Genomic DNA, 18,778 nt, shown 5'->3' on the forward strand with positions numbered 1-18,778 from the left:
CGGTGGTGTCGTCCTCATTCAGGTGCTTTCTCCTTTCCTGCTGACAGCAGCCCTTCTCGAGAAAAATTCTCTGGCTCTGATAAAACAGAGAAACAGGCCAGAGATGTAAAAAAAAGTGACACAATTCTACCCTCTGCTGGGATTCATAGGGAGTAACTCACACCCAGCATCATCCTCATCACAGTTCATCACAAAACTCTCTTTTTGATTTTAAATTGTTTAACTATCATTTTGACACACGATAGATTACAATTACGATAGTGTAATCTCAGTTATGCTATAATTTATATTATATTTAGGTTGTAATGATACATTACTATAATTTTTGTTGCATTTTACGTGTACACAATTCTAGGGCAGAGTTATATAATATGTTATGTCATTGTTTGATATGATTCATTTATTGCATTTATGTATAATAGTAATTATCCCAGTATCTTAATAAGATGTGTGTGTAGTAATATAAATACATATATTAAGTTTTTTATTTACCTTCCTCTTGCTTTCCATTCTTATCTGCCAGTGTTTCTGGGGGATCTGTTGAAGATGACAGATGGAGTTAAACATGTGCAAATGAGTAAATAAAGCCAGATGTTAGAAATGTCCTGCCATGTGATAGTGATAGTATGTGGACCGCCTTCTTCATATTTGACAGATGGCATCTGCAGTGTTGCATTACTGCCTTCTTCTTCTTCTCTTTCCTTTGCAGAGTGAAAGAGGCTGTAACCCGCAGCCCACTGAGCCAAGTGAGAGTAACCCATCCAGAAATGAGGGTTAAAATTAGAAGTAGACTAATTAATTGTCATCAGCTGATTATTACAGATTTGTGTACTTGTAAGTTTACACATTTCTGTTCTTAGGTTTTAAAAGAAAGTTTAGGTTTTGGACTACTATTGGTGGGAATCACAGCATACCTCACAATACGATACACAGCACATGGTCCACAATAACAATAATATCACGATACAACGATTCTGTGATAATAAATGTATTGTAGGACAGTCATATAGCGATACATCACAAAATCTGGTTAACTGAAAAAAATAAAAATGTCAGTGAAAAGTTAAAAGTGCAGGATTTCTCTGTTTTTCACAGCATAGAGAACAAAGTGCATAAAGTTGATCAATTGAAAATGGATAGGGCATCTCTTAACGTAGCTTTCTCTGCCATTATCCTACTGTAACTTCTTGCATCATTCATTTGAGCAGCACCATCGCGAGGAGACATCTAGTAGCGAGTGAAACTGGCAGGGACTGTTTACTTTAGAGTGCCTTTAATTTGTTAATTAAAATAGCCCTGACGTATCTATTATAATGGCACAAGGAAGGACAACGATATATCACCAAATCAATATTTTGACCCACTCCTATTGATTACCTGTTTGATTGATAACCTGTTTCATAATTTAAAACTTAGTTTCTACACCATTTTTGTAATAATATTACAAAAATAACACCCAATGACACTTTACAGAGACAAATAATGACACAGTAAACAGATACAATTACAGAGAGTAGGTTATTTTGAACAGGGGGGTTTTAAGTCTGGATTTGAAGAGGGGGGAGAGTTCCGGATGTCTGGTGGGAGTGAATTCCAGAGATGGAGAGCAGAGCAGCTCAAAACTCTGCTCCCCATGGTGCTGAGGCAGGTGGAGGGCACAGTGAGTAGGATGGAGGAGGATCTGAGGGAGCAGGAGGAAGTAGCGATGTGCAGGAGGTCAGAGAGATACAGAGGGACGAGGTTGTAGATGGCCTTGAAAGCATACAGGAGGACTAAAGTTGTATGGGGGTTAGGGAAGGGCGGAGATGATTAATGTTGCATAGATGGAAATATGCAGACCGGGTAATATTATTGATGTGTCGAGGATGACACCCAGACACAACTTTGGATAGTGTAGATTTAGTGCCAATAATGAGGATAAACTGTTTAAAGCTATTTTTACTTAAAGCAGAGCATTAAGAGAAATTAATTTATAGCAATTTTGTATTTGTTATTTTGAACTATTACATTTTAACAGATGGGAGTAATAAAAAGAAAACCAGCAAAACATATCAGCCATAAAAATATGAGATTTGTCAGGTGCCCTGATTCCTACAGATTGACCCTGGAAAAAAACCCAATATTGTTCTATTTACAGTACAGATGTAGAATTTTTATTAATTTTATAATTGGTGTTTATTTTAGTTGTGTTGAAGGACTGGGATGGATGAGCATCAATTGCAGCTGCTGTTGAGGTCAGGCTGCCTGCTTTATCATCATCTTCCTCTTCATCCCTCCCTCCTTCATTCCCTCCTCAGCACCCTTCTTTCAGCTGCTCTGCGGCATTACCTACAGGACAAACTGTGGCTAAACTCCTAACCACTAGACTGTCGGGTTTGTCTGGTATATGAAAAGTAAGATGCTGGTTATGCCGCAGCAGAGTTGCATGTGCTGCTAACTCTCAGAGACTTGCATGCTATCAGTTACTTTAGCTAGGTGTCTATCTAGCTTGGTGGCTAACGTTAGCACGGGATGCGGTGCATTTTTGAGCCCTAAAGCCACACTGGCAACATTTGATGGTAAACTTTGAGCTCACCCTCGTCTCCATTTTGTCCCGTAGATGCCCAGTGTCACTGTGAAAGATGTCAACCAACAGGAGTTTGTCAGAGCTTTGTCTGCTTTCCTTAAGAAGTAAGTAAATAAAGCTCGTGAGCTGCGGTGCAGTGCAGGATTAGAGCCACCTGTCAATCACTCAGGCTAATTTTAAAAAAAAAATGCGGTTTCCGCATTCATAATTACGTGCTATATTATATATAAACATATAATAATGCTAACTATTTCAGACAAAAAAAACGCAAATAATGTAATATTTTTAATAGGGATGATATATATTATAATAATAATATAATATAATATTATTATAATAATATAATATAATAATAATAATAATAATAATAATAATAATAATAGATGAGAAACAAACTATTTATAGAAAACAGCAATGCAAGCATTACAAAAAATTGTATTTGGTGAATAAATCCCATTTTCCCATGGCATATGTTGTTTGAGAAAATGGTGCAGTCAGTTGATTTGACACATTAACTGATATTTTATTTGTTTATTTATTTTATTTATTTTCAGGTCTGGCAAACTGAAGGTCCCAGAATGGGTTGACACTGTAAAGCTTGCCAGGCACAAAGAGCTGGCTCCTTGTGATGACAACTGGTTTTACACCAGAGCAGGTTGGTGTCACTGGAGGTGTTTCGTCAGTTCATCAGTTCATCTGTTCATCCTCAGCAGCTGGCAGAAATCGGCAGAAAATTAACACTGGAATCACTTTTTGAAATTTTGAAAGGTAATAACTAAGTTGAAATAAATCCCATGTAACAATAGGACCTTGAGTTTTCCTAAATATCTGTATGTTTTAAAAAAAAAACATAAAAAGCTTAGAGTTTAGCTTTTACCAAGGACCAAAAATGTCATCAAGATAAGATAAGATAGTCCTTTATTGTTCCTGCATTGGGGGAATTTACAGTGTCACAGCAGCAAAGACAGTAAAGATAAAGGTAATAAATGATGCATTTTCACATCTGTGAAATATAGAAAAATATCAACAGTAAGACTATAAAAAGTCAGAAATAGAATATACATTATTGACAATTACCAGAATATATACAGTAAGAGCTTGATATTTACAATATATTCTTCATGTATATTTCACTTTGTGAACAGGCTCAGATGGTGATGTATCTGGTGATACCCTCTGGTACCCAGTTGCAAATGATCATATACATTGTGTAATATTGGTCTGTCCTATCAGATTTTCCACAACTGGTACCGTATATACTGTACAGTAAAAGCATTTGCACACAATGATCCCACAGCTGGTCTGTATGTTATCATCCAAAGTATATATTGACCTACCAAAGATTTTCATACATTTGATTAAGTTGGAATGTTTGATTTCATGTCTTTTTGTCTTTTTCAAGTATTTTGTTTGTTCGTCACACCAGCGTCCACGGCACGTCACCTGTACCTGCGAGGAGGAGTGGGCGTGGGCTCCATGATCAAGATCTACGGTGGGCGTCAGAGGAACGGAGTGTGCCCCGCCCACTTCAGCGTGGGCTCCAGGAATGTGGCAAGGAAAGTCCTCCAGGCTCTGGAGGGCCTCAAGATGGTGGAGAAGGACCCCAGTGGGTAAGATACTAACCCTAACTCATATATAGAACCAAAATACACTATATTGTATGAAAATCAGTCAATTCTCCATAATAAAAAATAAGTCAACACTCAACTGATTATAAAAAAATGTGTTTTGCTCAATTAAAAAACTGAGCCACAAATAACTGACTTAAAATAACTCATAATTCAGTATGAAACAAGTACATTACATTACATTCAATTACAGCTAGTGCAAAAATACTATTTTGGTGTAGGACTGTAATGTTGTGGTGAGCTGAATGAGCGATAAATGTTTGTTTTAACATTTTTCCTCTAGTGGACGGAGACTTACCTCTCAGGGCCAGAGAGATCTGGACAGGATCGCAGGTCAGGTGGGTTGTTACTGTCATAACTACCGTACTACAGAACATGACCAAATTTAATAATTCAGTGCAAGATGAGCACTGACTTTATATTATTATAATGTTATTATTATTATTTTTATTACCATATAAGACTGAGATAGTAAGTGCACAGTATTGTTAAGTAGTAGTGATAGCATTACGCTCCAGACATGAACAGTTTTGAGCAACGCCTATAATTTACTGACTCAGAAAACTATACTTTTAAATTATTCTTAAATAATTTGGCAAAACAAAAACAATAAGAAGAATACTGAGCGCATCACACAATATTTTTCATTCTATATACAGTTCTGTTTGAGGTATGACTCTTGCTCTGTCCACTCCACTGCAGTGTGTGACATATTAGTAGCTCCCTCTTGTGTCCTGTGTCAGTTATTGCCATAAAAACGATTAAAGTGAAACTGTGCTTTGTATTTAAATAGTTAAGTGAAATATGTTTTGTCACACGTCACAAAATAACTTTTTTTTACGACTACTACACTGCACATGCAACTGCATGACTACCCCCTCCTGCTGACCTCTGTCTTCTTCTCTGCATGTTAAGGTTGCTGCGGCAAACAAGAAACAGCGGAGTTTACAAATCGCCATCTGAGGAGAGAATGCAAAGAATCCAGAGCAACGTTAATGCAGCTATGCCTCACACTTATTTACTGCACCCTTATCACTGTGGTGCCCCACATTAATCAAGTACAAGAGGCATTTCACAAAGAAGCATGTATCTATAATACTACAGTGATTACATTAATTTATTATGAATGTCAAGATAGCAGTGGCCTAGAGACAGAAAAACTCAATGGGCTCATGAACATTTTAATGTTGTCTCTGCATGAATGTAAAAAAAACACAACAAAAACAGTTTGGATGCTAATGTATATTTTATTAATTCATCCAGTTACAGAGTATTATGCCCAAACAATCTGTTTGTGAGATGCAAAGTATACGGATGACAAAATAATACACAAGGAGTTCTAAATAAACTGTCAGCTCACGTGTGAACATTATGGCTGGTTGTCTTTAGTTGTTCCTCATAACACTGCTGATCCAGTTGTTGTAGCGGCACACACGGGCATAGACGCTGGGGTGTCCCTTCATGGCACAGTCATAACCCCAGGACACGACTCCCTGCAGCTGACCGTTGCACACCAGAGGACCACCGGAGTCTCCCTGCAAACAAACAAAGAAGAACTTGGATTTAAATGTTCGTTCTCATTTGTAATATTAGGCAAATTATTTTATGAGCTGTTGCAGAGATTGAATAGCTGGAATAAAATGCTGGAGCATTACCAGTCAAGCAAGTACCAGTCCCTGAGCGGGGGCTTTTTTGGGCCAAAAAAATCTACACAAGTTCCTGGTTCCTGTGATAGAAATCCTTATAGTTCCTAGTAAATTCACAAGTTCCTGGTATTAGTTTCTTTGGTGGAAATTCACATTTGGTGTTGTAACCCAAGAGCACCTTTAAAATGTTTACTACGCGCTTTTTAGAAACAAAGAACAAACAATATAGGGAGTGAAACATGAGAAACACAGAGGCAAAGCAACACAATTCGAACAATTGAGCATCATGGCACAAGTGATGAGTTGTGTTCTGCTGCCGTTCTCTGGTTGAATGTCTGTTTCTATTTGGTGAAGTCTAAAACCACCATGTTCACTACAGCTCAGCAGCAAAGCCACATGATAAACCTCTGCACAAGATCGTAAGGGACTGTCAAGTTACTCTATAACTTAATCCTTCCAAATTTAGAACTAGGTTCTGTGTTGGACAGATTAAAGCTTCTTCTCGACATATATTATTGTTGCAGTACATAGAAAATAGATGTAATGAAGTAAAATGATTCTCCACTATGACCTAAGAGATATTTAAGAGATGGTTACCAACAGCTTTAGTGTTGAAAAGAAAATGTTTTTTATCACCTCATGTTATATATTATCATATTGCTCTATCAAACACAATACTGTGTTAATATCACCAATATGTTAGAATAAAATCACTATATTGACAGATATTAGGTTTTCAAATGTGTGTCGGTGCAGATATTTTTGAGTTGGATATTTAAGGCACATATAAAATGATGTGCTGTTTTAAGATTAACACACTGAGTATCCTATCCTATAATAATATTGAACGATTTTGTTTGATATGTATTGTTCTTAATCATGTATGTGTATATACTTTAGGGTGAGACATAAGAAAGTGTTCCTACTCAGACTGGACAATAACATTCTATTCTATTATTATTACATTCTCAATTGTATTGTGTTAAATAGTCTTAAAAAGAGTATTAACGTGTTTCTGCTCTCTATAGTGTGTGCACCACAGCAGTGCTTGAAGGTGATGCAGTGTTGCAGTGGACCACGTGACTGACTCCCTCTGTGTTTCCTGTGGTTTAGGCCAACTCACCTGGCAGCTGCTGGCACCTCCGCTCATGAACCCGGAGCAAACCATGTTGTCGGTGAGCAGGTGGGGGTAGGCGTTCTTGCAGATCCTGTCATCGATGATGGGCTGCCTCAGGCACTGCAGCCTGTCGGGGAAGTTGCCTCGAGAGCAGGAGGGTAAGAGTTAACTACCTGACAGATGTATTATTCTGACATTGTCAAGGTGAGATTTTCACACTGTTAACATTATACAAGATATTATATAACAGTTTGAAAGGATGGGAAATTATGAAAATAAACGTTACATAAACATTTTGTAGATTTTAAAGGTCAAGTGTGTGAGAATTAGTGACTGCTCATCCCTCCCTTTCCCAAGCTCATCATGAAACTACGGTGGCCTTCACATACCAGAAAGGATGTCGTTCTCTTTGTTTGCATTTTAAACTCAAATGAACTTACTGCCGTTGGCAGATGTGTTGCCCCAGCCGGACACCAGGCAGTTCTCATCGGCCACAGGGCAGCGAGTGGGCAGGGCCACGGTCTTGACGTAGCTGTTGAGGGCGGCGGGGCGGCTCAGTTTGATCAGCATGATGTCGTTGTCCAGGTTGTTGCTGTTGTACTGTGGGTGCTTGATCATCTTGGCGCCGTCGATCCACTGCTCTGTGCCCTCGTTCACGGCAATGTTGTGCTCGCCAAGGCGAACCTGGATACGACTGGTGAGAAAGGGAAAGTGTGAATAAGTTTGTTTTCACATGTAAAAACTTCTCACCATAAAGTTTTGATTTAAGGCTGTCGTGTGTAGCAAACGTCTATCACATTCAAATCTTGACCCACACGACCCCACTCTCTGTGAAAGTCAGTATAGCAGTGTGAGACACAGATGCATTTTACACTATGACTGTGTAAGGCACTAAAAAAGTGAGATTGCAGCTAAACAGTTGGACCTACAGTTGTCCTCACTGAACAAAACCTGCACACTGGGGCTTTAAGATGTGTTCATACATCACAGTGCATACTTATGTATGTCAAGGCCATTCAGCTTCGCAATTCAGTTTCACACACTCCCCTATTTTACTGATATAAAAAACAATCCTGAATCTGGGTCTTTATGTTAATCACCACTAAAATCTAATCCTCTTTTCTTACATCCCCATAAAATCCACATCCATTCTTTACTTTTTTTTTAGTTATGCTGCACACAGCCAAACATTTCCAACAACATACCGGCCTTGGATTTACAGTATGAATAAAATAGGAGATATTTCAGGGCCAGCAAAGCTTGTGCTTGTGTAAGTCTCAATTATGCCTCTCAATGCATATTTTGAATGACATGCTCCCAGTATGGAACAAAAGGTCATGCGGAGTGTGAATTGCTGTACTTACGATTTGTAGCAGTGAGCAGCTGACACCACCCACTGGCTGGAGATGAGGGATCCGCCGCAGAAGTGGTATCCAGCGTTCAGAGACACCTGGTAGGGAACAGAGTTCCTGGGACACTCATACCCTCCTACAACCTTTTCATCATCAGCTGCAGCAACTGCAATTACACATTATGGATAGAAATATAAATGCCTTCATCTGTTTCAAGTTCTGTGACCAAAAGAAAAGATAGTAATTGTCTTACATGCTGCTCCAAGCAACGCCAGGAAAACAAGGACCTTCATGGTGACAACCGTCTAAATGTGAGCAATGAACCGCGCTGTAGCTCCTTTTGTACACCTGTCCTGGATGCTCCATTCATGACTTTCTCAAGGTCACAAGGCAAAATGAATCTGGGAAAAAGCCATATGACAGAGAGGAACACAAGAACCTTGAGCAATGTTGAATAAACAACCCAGCATTGTGGGTAATGTTGAATGAGCAATTTTGGATAAAAAAAACTCCGTCAACTAATAATTATATCAGCAATTTACCTTTGTGATTTCAAAGCAATGACAGTTAAACAAGATGTGGACACAGGCAAAAAATAATACTATATGTCATGTTTCCTACAGTGTGCATATTTGTTCAGAGGTGCAGCCGGTTAATTCAGCTGTGGATATGTCTGATAACAGCTAACATTCACAGGTGTCATTGGTCAGGTTTTTTTTTTAGTATTTTCATAAAACCTGATAAGTCTTATCCTGATAAGTTGCACAACTGCAGCACTGACACAGGGGAAAAAAAGAGTTAAAATTACATTTATCATCACCCTGGAGGTCAGGGCCTCCTCTGTAATCCATGAGATTAGTGTCAGGAACATGACAAATTCATCTGGTGGAAATGAGTTATACAGTGCATAAAAACGTATCAGCACTATTCATACAATCAGGTGATTGTACAAACACAAAATGAAGTATAATTATTTTATCTGCCACAAGTGATCCTTCATTATGGGAGGAAAAAGATTATATAATAATTTACATCCCAAATATGCAGCATGGGCATCTTTAAATGTTCATTTAAAAGGCCAGTGTGTAAAATTTAGGTGGATTTTTTTGAATTGTTGTTTTTCTTTACAGGGTCAGCTCTACACAGGTTGCCATTTTGGACGACCATGTGTTTACAATAGCCCACAATGGACAAAATAAACATCCTTTTGAGTTTTGATGCTATTGTAACTGTATTGATTCAGCTGCAACATGCAACTTCACCAGTAACACTTTACATACTGTAGCTTTAAGCATGTATTACAACCAGGCCGTGGGGAAAACCCCATCACAACATGAATAAGGAGACTCCCTCTTCCCAACTCTCTATAAACCACCAGCAACAAGTAAAACTAACCATTTTAAAAGGTTGATTTAAAACCACTCTGATGGCTGTGAGTGGTTCAAGGAAGTCCAATGCAGGTGGACTCATCAGGCCCCTTGTACTGGAATCTCCTGTAGAGCAGTATTTCCCCAACCCTGGTCCTCTGGGAACACTGCCCTACATGTTTCATCTGATTCAGATGAGCAGCTCGTTATCAGGCTTCTGCAGAGCTTGATGTCGAGCTGACCAAAATCTGGTATATTTGAAAAGAGGTTCAGCTTAGAAACTGTTATGCTTTAACAAATACAATATAAAACAGAGAAAAAAAAACACCCACGAAATTGTGAACATTTCAGCTTTTATTGAACATAAATAAAAAACGTAGATAAAAAATATTTAACAGGTTTAGAAATTCTTTATACAACTATATACAGACACGGATCCATTATAAACCGATAAGTAACAAAGCTGTGCGACAAATTCAATCATCAACCCTACAAAACAAAACAATCACCGACAGCAGTCAGCCTTCCGCTTCAGATCCACCGGCACCCATCGGCTGGGTGGTGAAAAAAACCAGGTGGTCGTCTTTTCCTATGGAATATTTGTCGTTATAATAGTCAGTCAATGTTAAACACCTCTGAAATGGGTGGTTTTTACACTGTAATAATGTAACGATGAGAGACTGCACATTAGGGAAACAAGGAAGCCATTTTTCCACCAGATACTTCGTGTAATTCAAACGCATCTTGCTTCATAAACATGTTTGAGGTAGTAAACCTGTGAGAGACGAGACCAAGAGGATGAGAGTGCAAAACAACCGCAATCACAAAAAAAAACAAACCTCACTCAGAATCACTGCTCAGCACCAGCTTCAGTTAAGTCAACCTTCACTTACAGAAAAGAAAGGTAAAAGCTCAAACATGTGTAATTCCATCAGCTATACATTTATTGTTCAAATATACAAAAATACAAAAGGATATATAAGGGACTGAGCAGAGCAAGATCAGTATATATTCATTATAAACCCTGCACCACTGAAACTCCCTCGTAGACCCTAAAACACACAAACGGCACAAATGACCCGAAGAACAGACAGTTATCATAGGATAAAAGCGTCACGATCACAGCATCTCTGCCTGTTACAAATAAAAACGAGACATTTCAACTCAAGCGAACTCTGGAAAAGGTTTGTGTGACTATTAAAACTACCTTTTAGGTGAACTGTCGTCAGCAGCTACAGCAACTACAGGAGTCCCTGTTATCCAGTTAAAATGTAGCTGCACTACAATGTACAAAAAGGTGCTTTCAGCTTATTGTGTCAAATTTGCTCTAAAATTATATTTCTCTCGGTTGCCGTGACACCGGTGCTGCCAGAGAGTGTCTTAAACATAAAAGTGCCACACAAAATTAACTGCCCTCATTTCTGAGACCTTTACAAAGACACTCTGTCAGCAGCATAGCACTGGATCCCTCTTTTAAGCATCAACAACTGTATTCAGGTTCTTTTTAGGATGCGGCTGGTATCCATCACTTCCTGGCTTCTGAGTTACATTAAACAGTCTAAGACTAAAAGAGTGCGGTGTATGGATACGGTCAAACGGTAGATGGAAGAAAAAAATAAACAACCAAGCAAAAAGAGACCAACTTTCCAGCAGTCAAAAATGATATAAATAATCTTCATCCCAAGTTTTGACATATGGCTCCAATGTGGATTCTGACTGTCAGTGGTCCGATCATACATTAAGCGGAGTAAAGATACAGTAGTTCAGGTCTGTGTGTGTCAGCGGCATCACAACAGTTGCCTTCACCAGTTCATCAAAGCCCCCCTCTCCCCCCCTTGTGGTTTAAACAAAATGACTACTGCTGCTGTGTTGTGCGTGATGCTGCACTAATTCAGGAAGCGGCGGCAGCGCTTCGTCCCGCAGTTGCAGTGCAACTTATTGTCTTCATCCTCGATGGGGAACTTGTAGTCGTAGGTGAGCTCCTCGCCGCGGTAGATCTTTCTCAGGGCGAAGATGACGATGTGCTTGCGGCCGTCCACGTTGATGACGCGGGAGTAGCAGTTGGGCTCGCACGAGTGGTTGATGAAGCGTGCGGCGTTGCCTTGCATCGTCGCGTCCACCACGTCAAAGTCGTCGATGCGGAACATGTAGCAGCCGATGCCCTGGTGGAGAGTTAATAAGGTAAGAGTTAGCAGGTCTTTATACATTTAAACAACGGCTTGACTACGGTTTGTGCAGAGGGTTATTGTAGCTCATCGTCATAGCCACGTCTACCAACTCCTCTGGGGGGAATCCCAAGGCGTTCCCAGACCAGCTGAGAGATATAATCCCTCCAGTGTGTCCTGGGTCGGCCCTGGGGTCTCCTCCCAGAAGGACATGCCCGAAACACCTCCCCAGGGAGGCGTCCAGGAGGCATCCTAACCAGATGCCCGAACCAGCTGGCTCCTCTTGACGTGGAGGAGCAGCAGTTCTACTCTGAGCTCCTCACCCTATCTCTACGGCTTTAAGGTTTCCAAATGATCTTATTCCATGTGCTAATAAAGACAATTTTATTTTACGCTAAACCCACAATACAATACTGTGACACAGACATGGACAGCATTCCATCAAGAGTAATATTGTCAATGTTCCACTTCCTCACAGCTGCAGCTCGACTGCAGTAGCATTCGTTTTGTTTTTGGGAACATTTCAATTTCGCTAGTCAAGAAACTTTGAAATTGATATTCAAGTTCATGTGGATATATCAGGCATGTCCAAAGTCTGGCCCCTGGGCCAATCACAGCCCTTGGTCAGATTTTGTACAGCTCGCAGCTTCGGTTTTATAATGTATTATTTACGGCCAGAGACAGATTAGGACAGAAAATTGGCCCCAGTCACATGTCATGTGCTTTAAAACCAGAGTCCCGGGTTCACAACCCAGCCATGACAGACAGACACATCCATTCATCACCAATTACGTTATTATGATGATATCTGACTCTTGCGTGGCTTAGATTTGGTTACATTGCCATTAAATATGATAACTGTGACAATGAAAATAAAATTATAATAAAACAGTGCATTTGTATGCAAATTCTACTGTTAAAAAAAGGTCTGAAGGGACCACTGGTGTCCAGGAATCTTCACATAATCGTTGGTAAAAAAGCTTGGACACCCCTGGCATATATTCATTTATGATGAAGTAGTCCTGTGCATCAGTATAGAAATTTGCAAATGTGCAGTATCAGGATGCACATTATAGACAAATTTGGAATTCAAAAATAGACATTTTGTGAATATAAGCGTGCTTTTGTTACATATATCCACAGTTTTCCTGACACCATGAATCTTTTCGGGATCTCAGCAGAGTTTCCACTGAAATAAACGGAAGTTCACAGAAAGTTCAGCTCACACACAAAGACTTCCCAGGAATGTGGCCATTAAGTGGTAAACTGTGCGCGCTGGAATTCATCCACAGACTCTGGCTGTCATGATGAAGATGATAAGTTCTACAACAAAAAAAAACAGTAGCATATACTATGTTCACTGACCTTGCCGTCATAATATTTCTCCCGTTTATCAGTCAGGACGGAGCGAATGACGGTGCCAGCGTACTCTATCACCATCTCCCCGGCGTCAATGTTCCTCTTGCAGTAAAGTCCACGTCCGTCAATTTCAGACCTGATTAATGCACAGAGGGAAACCGGTATTGATTTAATTTATTCATGTTTAATGTATATGACCACCTGTGTTCATTTGTCATTACCTGTAAACTCCCACTGCCTCTTTGGACGTTTTCTCCAGGTGTCTGAATCTCATGGCCATTGGAAGCTCACTGCTGGTGGCTCGCCTGTCACAGTCACACACAGTCACACGAGATTAGTATCAATGTGGAAACGCGTCAAATTACTAGGAAATTTTAACTCATGTTTGTGTGCGGTGTGCTGTGGGTAAAACAAATCTCTCACCTTGAAGATTTTAGTGGGAATTCATCCTCTTCTTCTTCGAAGGGGCCTATTATGTCGGGGGGGTTTCTGTGCTGCGACGCCAGGAAGTTGAACATATCAAACGTTGCTTTCCTAAGCAGAGAAGAAGGAAAGAAAATTACAAATCACAGACAAGAAATGGAAAGAGAGATCACACAACAGCTTTTAAACCTTTTAAAAAAAAAAAAAAAAAAGTATCTGGTCATGTTCTGTGTGAACTGTGTTTACTATTTTAGGTCCATGTCCTCCCCCTAGAGGCTGGTAAGATAATTGTTTTAATATTCATTTGTTATTTGTATTAGTTGTTTTAGTAGCATGACACAGGAGACTGTGAAATCCTGTGTTTTGTGCTCAGTCTGGAGTTACAGCTACCTTTTGTTTTCTCTCATCTGTTTGTATCAAACAATGTTGTGTTAAGTTCTGTAGGCATTTGAACACTTATTGCACATGTATGTTGAACTAACTACCCATCATCATTAATTGCCATGCTGCCAGTACAGTTTATTATTTAAATGTGACATATATATATATATATATAAATTGAATATACATTATTCAAGCTATTATTTGCATTATATTTAAGTCTACGTATGTCCATATTTTCCTGTATCATTTCAGTTTTACAAAAAGAAACAGATCCTTTAAAAGGAGAAAAGAGAGGGTAAAGAGAATTGAACTTGAGGACAGAATACCTCGTGTAGATTTCAGTTCGGGCGCAGCCACTTGGGTTGAGGGGAAGCTCCTCCTCGATGCCATCACAGCGGTGAAAGCGGAAGCGGTGGCGTTTGCAGTGTGTGGCCCCCTGCAGCTGCTCCAGCAGGAAGATGACGGCATCGTGGAGGACGCCGAGCACCCGCGGCCCGGTCATCCCGCCCAGGGGCAGATGCTTGAGGTGGAAGCCCGCGCGTGCTTCGAGAACACCGTCGATCACTGCACGCCAGGCGACTGAGGAAGACGAGAAATGAGGAAGGTGTGGGAGCTCTGCGCACACACACACTACACTGACTTTTGTGTATGTATACTCCAAAAAATGAGACCATAACATTGAATAACAATCTTGACTAACAGTTATTAAGTCAGTTTACTCAGTTTAGTGGTTTAAGTGGATTTAAACAGACACATTTCATCTGTTGTTAACTGCAGTTACAGAAGCTCTTACCCTCGATGCTGTTGGCTTTAACACTGAAGCCGTCATCACTGGTGATTTCAAAGCGCAGGTGAGGCTGGTTCATGTAGGTTTTCTTCCTGGCTTTAGGCACATGACCTTCTTCCTCTGAGCTGAAACCTGTGCAATTTAAACAAAATCATGTTACATGCAACATTCCCACTGCAGCTATGACTGTGGCTACAGATTTAAAAAAATGCATCAAACAAAAGGCACACAGTTGATCTCTGAAAGGCTGTGGCTGTGTTTCACAGACAGATTAAAAGTAGTTGATTGTTGAATTATTTTACACCCTTTTTACTTGTGAACATCAAGAAAAGACACTGTTGCACTGATGATGGAGCATTAAATAAATAGTCATTCAAAGTTTCAGACACACACCTGAATAAGGTGCCCATTCGGAGAGGTCTCCATGGCGAGCGCTGACCCACTTGTGTGTTCTAGACTCAGTACCGTGTGTATCACTTTGTGCAGATGGACTTTCAACCGTAGAGGGCCTGAAGAGAAAGGGAAGACACAGAAGAAATATTACATTATTTTCCAAAATAAGATGTTACAAGATTTTCTTTAAATTGTATTTAAACTTGTGCAATTTTTTTTACTCTTGAGTATCTGCCAATCAGAATTCTGACACACATTTGTCTGGATACCAAAGATGCATCGCAGACCATTTTAAAACAAATGGTAACAGTCATTACAATAAATAATATTCCTGAGTGTGTGTGTTGGAGTGCTTAGGGCAGAGAGAGAAGAATGCACCGTTAAAATGAGGCACCATATTAAAATAACGACAAATTACATCAAACAAAGGTAACAGAAACAAAAAACGCCACAGGCGTTACAGATCAGGATGATTGCCAACATCCGATCCGTCAACAACAAAAAAAACCTGATCTTCTCCAATCTAATACATGAGATCTGGATCGGGACATCCCTTGCAAATTATTTCATAATATTTTGCCTCATACTTTCACCTTCTTAAGGCTCAAAATAAGGAACTAACCTTGGACTTTTGGGAAGGGGAGGAGCAGTAATTCTCAACGGCTCACACACATTCTTTTCATCTAGATCAAGAATGTCCTTCATGGTTGGAGCTTTCATTCTCACACCACTCGATCTGCTGAGTAAAAGGCATTGGTTAGGTACATTAGTTAAGATTTTCATCATGCGTTCATCATTTAGACTACAACCAAAAGAAGTGAGATAGATAATATAGATAGATACATTATTCCTCCACTTAGGGGAATTCCAGTATCCAGAAGTGTGTGATATGCAACAGTAAAACGGTAGTGGAGGACCAAACGCAGCACTTTAGGGTGCAGAGAAGTGGTACACATTTATGTAGAGAGGTTATGAAGTCCCTACTGCTACCAGACTCCATAACTCCTTCATTCCTCCTTTCTCTCTATTAATTCAAAGATTGTCCATCTCTGTCCAATAGAGAGAAAATACGCAAGGCAATGTGCCAAGCATGTGATGCTGAATCAGTTGAAGCCCAAGATACAGGGTCTGCACTCTGAACTTTAACTACAGTAACTGTATCACTATACTAGTAATATTTAGTTACTGTCTTTATAATGATGCCGAGAGAAGAATTAGAAATCTTTTTAATACCTTGCGTCCAGCTCACTTGAGGGATCCACCAAGAAGTCCATCTTGGATTTCTTCCTTGAGGGTCTTTCAGATGACGATGACACTCTCTTGACTCTCACCTGCGAGTGTGATGGGGCAGGTGTTGGTTGAGATTTCACATTGGGTTCACACGTTAATCCACTCGGCGACGCCGACTGTGCGGCAGGGGACTGAACGGATTTCTCTGCGTCCTGAACATGGGATGATCTTTCATGTACGGCCTTCAGATTTCGAGGTTTACCAAGAATGGTGGGTGTCGTCTTTTCTGAGTTGCGATGAGAAGCCATGGCTCGCTCAATGATGGCCTGAGCTGTGCTTCTTTCTGTGTTTAAGATAATAGGTTTAGGAATACTCTGCACGCAAGCAGGCGCTGCGGAGGCGGAAGAAGTACCTGCACTTTTAAAGGGCATCACTCTGATAATGATTTTTTTCTCAGTTGGCGTTGTGTGGTTACTGGCAGCAGGGGTGACTGTGGAGGAGGGGATGGATCGAGGCCTAACGATGACTCGAGCGGTAGGTCGTTGCCCAACGCCACTGCTGTGGAGAATCTTGCCTATCTGGCTTATTTTGTGATAAGCCGCAGAGTTTGAATTGAGCATCTGGTAAGTGTTCGATCTCGGGTCTTTGAGGAGAATCTGACCTTGACGGTTGACCAGCAGAACTTGAGGGGGAGGGGCAGGGGGAGGAACCTGAGGGGAGTTAGTTGCTGCAGCCTGATTGGGAACAACCAACTGCTGCTGACTTTGTGGACTGGGTTTGTCCAATCGAATGGCAATAGTTTTGCATTGTCTGGCACCAGCCTGCACAGGTAAAGTGTTTAAGCCATTAATCACAATGGGGGATGTGACTGTGCGTGGAGCTGCGCAAATAGTGGCAGCAGCAGGGGAAATGGATACATTACTTATAGTTTGCTTGGGTAGAGGAGGATGTATCGTGATGTGTTTGAGGTTTAATGCGGGAGGTTTTTTCGTCTGTGGTATGGGGGGGGATCTTTTACTTGTGAATTCTGGTGCGTAATCTGGGTCATTTAAATCATCTTTAAATCCTTCCACAGAATCTGAAGCTGATGAGGTGCTGTCATCGACGTCATCCTCTTGAATGTTAAGCTGATGATGCACCACAGAGCCATCCTTAGAGACAAACTGGCCAGTGTCAGAATGTAAAAACACGTCATTTTGAGATCTCATTGGAACTTCTTCTTCCTGAAGTGACATGTCAGATTCAAGAAGAGCAGAATTTTCCTGGAACCCTGACTGAGTTGTTCCGGTTTGGAGGTTTGACTGTGAACCAGTGTAGATTGACTCCAGCCTCTTTAGAGCAACTGACAGTTGTTTAGTAGGTGTAGGCTTATCTGTATGAACATCAGTGTCATCACTTTCATCACTGCTCACTTCACTTTCACTACTCTCTGATCCACTGTCTGCTCCATCTAACTGTGAGATCGTCTGTGCGGAAGGGAGCTGATCAGGGGCATCTGAGCCACTGGCTGCATCACACACCACTGTCCTTGAAAACTTAATGTAATGGCTCGAGTCTTCATCTTCAGAGTCATTCTCCCGATTGTTTTCCTGAATATCCACATCCTGCGCTGCGCCTTCCACCTCTCCTCGGCCACCTTGTGCTACACAGTGAAGTACTAAGTTCTCAGTGAGCAGGGATTCATCAAAGTCAAGCTTTGTATTGAGCATGGAAGCCACTGCTACCTCTGTGTCAGTGTCAAACACATTGTAAGGCAGCTCCTGGGACATCAGGTGGGCAACTTCATCTTCTAAGTTATCAGGCGCCAGTGAGATCCCATTGGTCGTAGCCACCGCTGCATCCTCTGCCTCAGACGATGCCAAGAAGTCATGGGGAACCTCAGCAGAGACAGGAGCTGTGATCTTAAAGTTTTGTCTCCCTCTTGGGGAGTGAGTGATGACTCCTTGCCGAGGTGACATCCCTGCAGAAATGCTGGAGTTGGATCTGGGCGGAGAGCTCCACACTGGTGATGTTGAGTTTTGCCGTGACAGAGGAGGTGAGGCTAGTCCAAAGCTTGAGGTTCTTGGTGGAGAGCCAAACAGAGCACATCTGGAGTGGATGGTGCCTCCAGAGCGAAGGGTCATTGGTGCAGACGGGTCGCTGTCAGTGGGAGAGGAACTGCAGCGGCTTCTTGATGAGAGCCTGCGAGGGCGGCGGGTCTCCTCCAGGTCCCTTAGTGTCAAGATGTGATGTGATTTGGGCAGAGCAGCTCCTGAAAATCACAAAATTACAGAGATTGATGGGGTTTGCCTCATGAAGGCCCTTAAATATATCAATTCAAACTGGAAACAAGATAAATACGCCATTGTGTAGGTAAATGAT

At 40.9% G+C, this 18,778-nt stretch overlaps 3 protein-coding genes and 1 long non-coding RNA gene across 7 annotated transcripts in view; 1 reads left to right on the forward strand and 3 right to left on the reverse strand.

Annotated features, from left to right (window-relative positions):
• Window positions 1-2,701, reverse strand: LOC131447782 (uncharacterized). The gene is made up of 3 exons (XR_009234082.1): window positions 2,576-2,701; window positions 493-537; window positions 1-76 (listed from the first exon to the last, which is right to left on the reverse strand). It is a non-coding gene; the product is annotated as an uncharacterized LOC131447782 (long non-coding RNA).
• LOC131447781 (small ribosomal subunit protein eS19) lies at window positions 2,234-5,557 on the forward strand. 2 transcript variants are annotated; one of them, XM_058619821.1, is made up of 6 exons: window positions 2,234-2,393; window positions 2,600-2,670; window positions 3,121-3,221; window positions 3,969-4,176; window positions 4,478-4,532; window positions 5,110-5,557. In XM_058619821.1, the coding sequence occupies exons 2-6, from the start codon at window positions 2,600-2,602 to the stop codon at window positions 5,155-5,157; spliced, it is 483 nt and encodes a 160-aa protein (XP_058475804.1). In that variant the 5' UTR covers window positions 2,234-2,393; the 3' UTR covers window positions 5,158-5,557. The 2 variants fall into 2 exon arrangements, with proteins under 2 accessions (XP_058475804.1, XP_058475805.1); XM_058619822.1 differs by having other exon boundaries at window positions 3,993-4,176.
• LOC131447780 (trypsin-like) lies at window positions 5,422-8,636 on the reverse strand. Its single transcript, XM_058619820.1, has 5 exons — window positions 8,563-8,636; window positions 8,322-8,475; window positions 7,398-7,651; window positions 6,964-7,100; window positions 5,422-5,729 (listed from the first exon to the last, which is right to left on the reverse strand). The coding sequence occupies exons 1-5, from the start codon at window positions 8,600-8,602 to the stop codon at window positions 5,580-5,582; spliced, it is 735 nt and encodes a 244-aa protein (XP_058475803.1). The 5' UTR covers window positions 8,603-8,636; the 3' UTR covers window positions 5,422-5,579.
• Window positions 8,637-10,597: 1,961 nt separating this feature from the next.
• kmt2ba (lysine (K)-specific methyltransferase 2Ba) overlaps window positions 10,598-18,778 on the reverse strand; it is a 28,507-nt gene continuing 20,326 nt past the window's right edge. For 2 of the 3 annotated variants that reach the window (XM_058619816.1, XM_058619818.1), the window contains exons 28-36: window positions 16,421-18,668; window positions 15,810-15,926; window positions 15,188-15,303; window positions 14,801-14,926; window positions 14,334-14,586; window positions 13,624-13,734; window positions 13,422-13,505; window positions 13,207-13,336; window positions 10,598-11,838 (exon numbers count right to left, since the gene is read on the reverse strand). In XM_058619816.1, coding sequence (XP_058475799.1) covers window positions 11,563-11,838; window positions 13,207-13,336; window positions 13,422-13,505; window positions 13,624-13,734; window positions 14,334-14,586; window positions 14,801-14,926; window positions 15,188-15,303; window positions 15,810-15,926; window positions 16,421-18,668 — 3,461 coding nt within the window. In that variant the 3' untranslated portion in view covers window positions 10,598-11,562. The remainder of the gene's footprint in view (window positions 11,839-13,206; window positions 13,337-13,421; window positions 13,506-13,623; window positions 13,735-14,333; window positions 14,587-14,800; window positions 14,927-15,187; window positions 15,304-15,809; window positions 15,927-16,420; window positions 18,669-18,778) is intronic. The other variant, XM_058619817.1, reaches the window with a different exon arrangement.

Source organism: Solea solea, chromosome 20, assembly GCF_958295425.1.
Source record: "Solea solea chromosome 20, fSolSol10.1, whole genome shotgun sequence".
Lineage (NCBI taxonomy): Eukaryota > Metazoa > Chordata > Actinopteri > Pleuronectiformes > Soleidae > Solea > Solea solea.

Coding starts and splice junctions, on each gene's coding strand:
- LOC131447781 (XM_058619821.1), top strand. CDS start 2,600: ATGCCCAGTGTCACTGTGAAAGATGTCAACCAACAGGAGTTTGTCAGA. Junction 2,671..3,120: donor TTGTCTGCTTTCCTTAAGAA/GTAAGTAAATAA, acceptor ATTTATTTTCAG/GTCTGGCAAACTGAAGGTCC. Junction 4,533..5,109: donor TGGACAGGATCGCAGGTCAG/GTGGGTTGTTAC, acceptor CTGCATGTTAAG/GTTGCTGCGGCAAACAAGAA.
- LOC131447780 (XM_058619820.1), bottom strand. CDS start 8,602: ATGAAGGTCCTTGTTTTCCTGGCGTTGCTTGGAGCAGCAT. Junction 7,652..8,321: donor GCTGCTCACTGCTACAAATC/GTAAGTACAGCA, acceptor CTTTCTCACCAG/TCGTATCCAGGTTCGCCTTG. Junction 7,101..7,397: donor CAACACATCTGCCAACGGCA/GTAAGTTCATTT, acceptor CCTGCTCTCGAG/GCAACTTCCCCGACAGGCTG.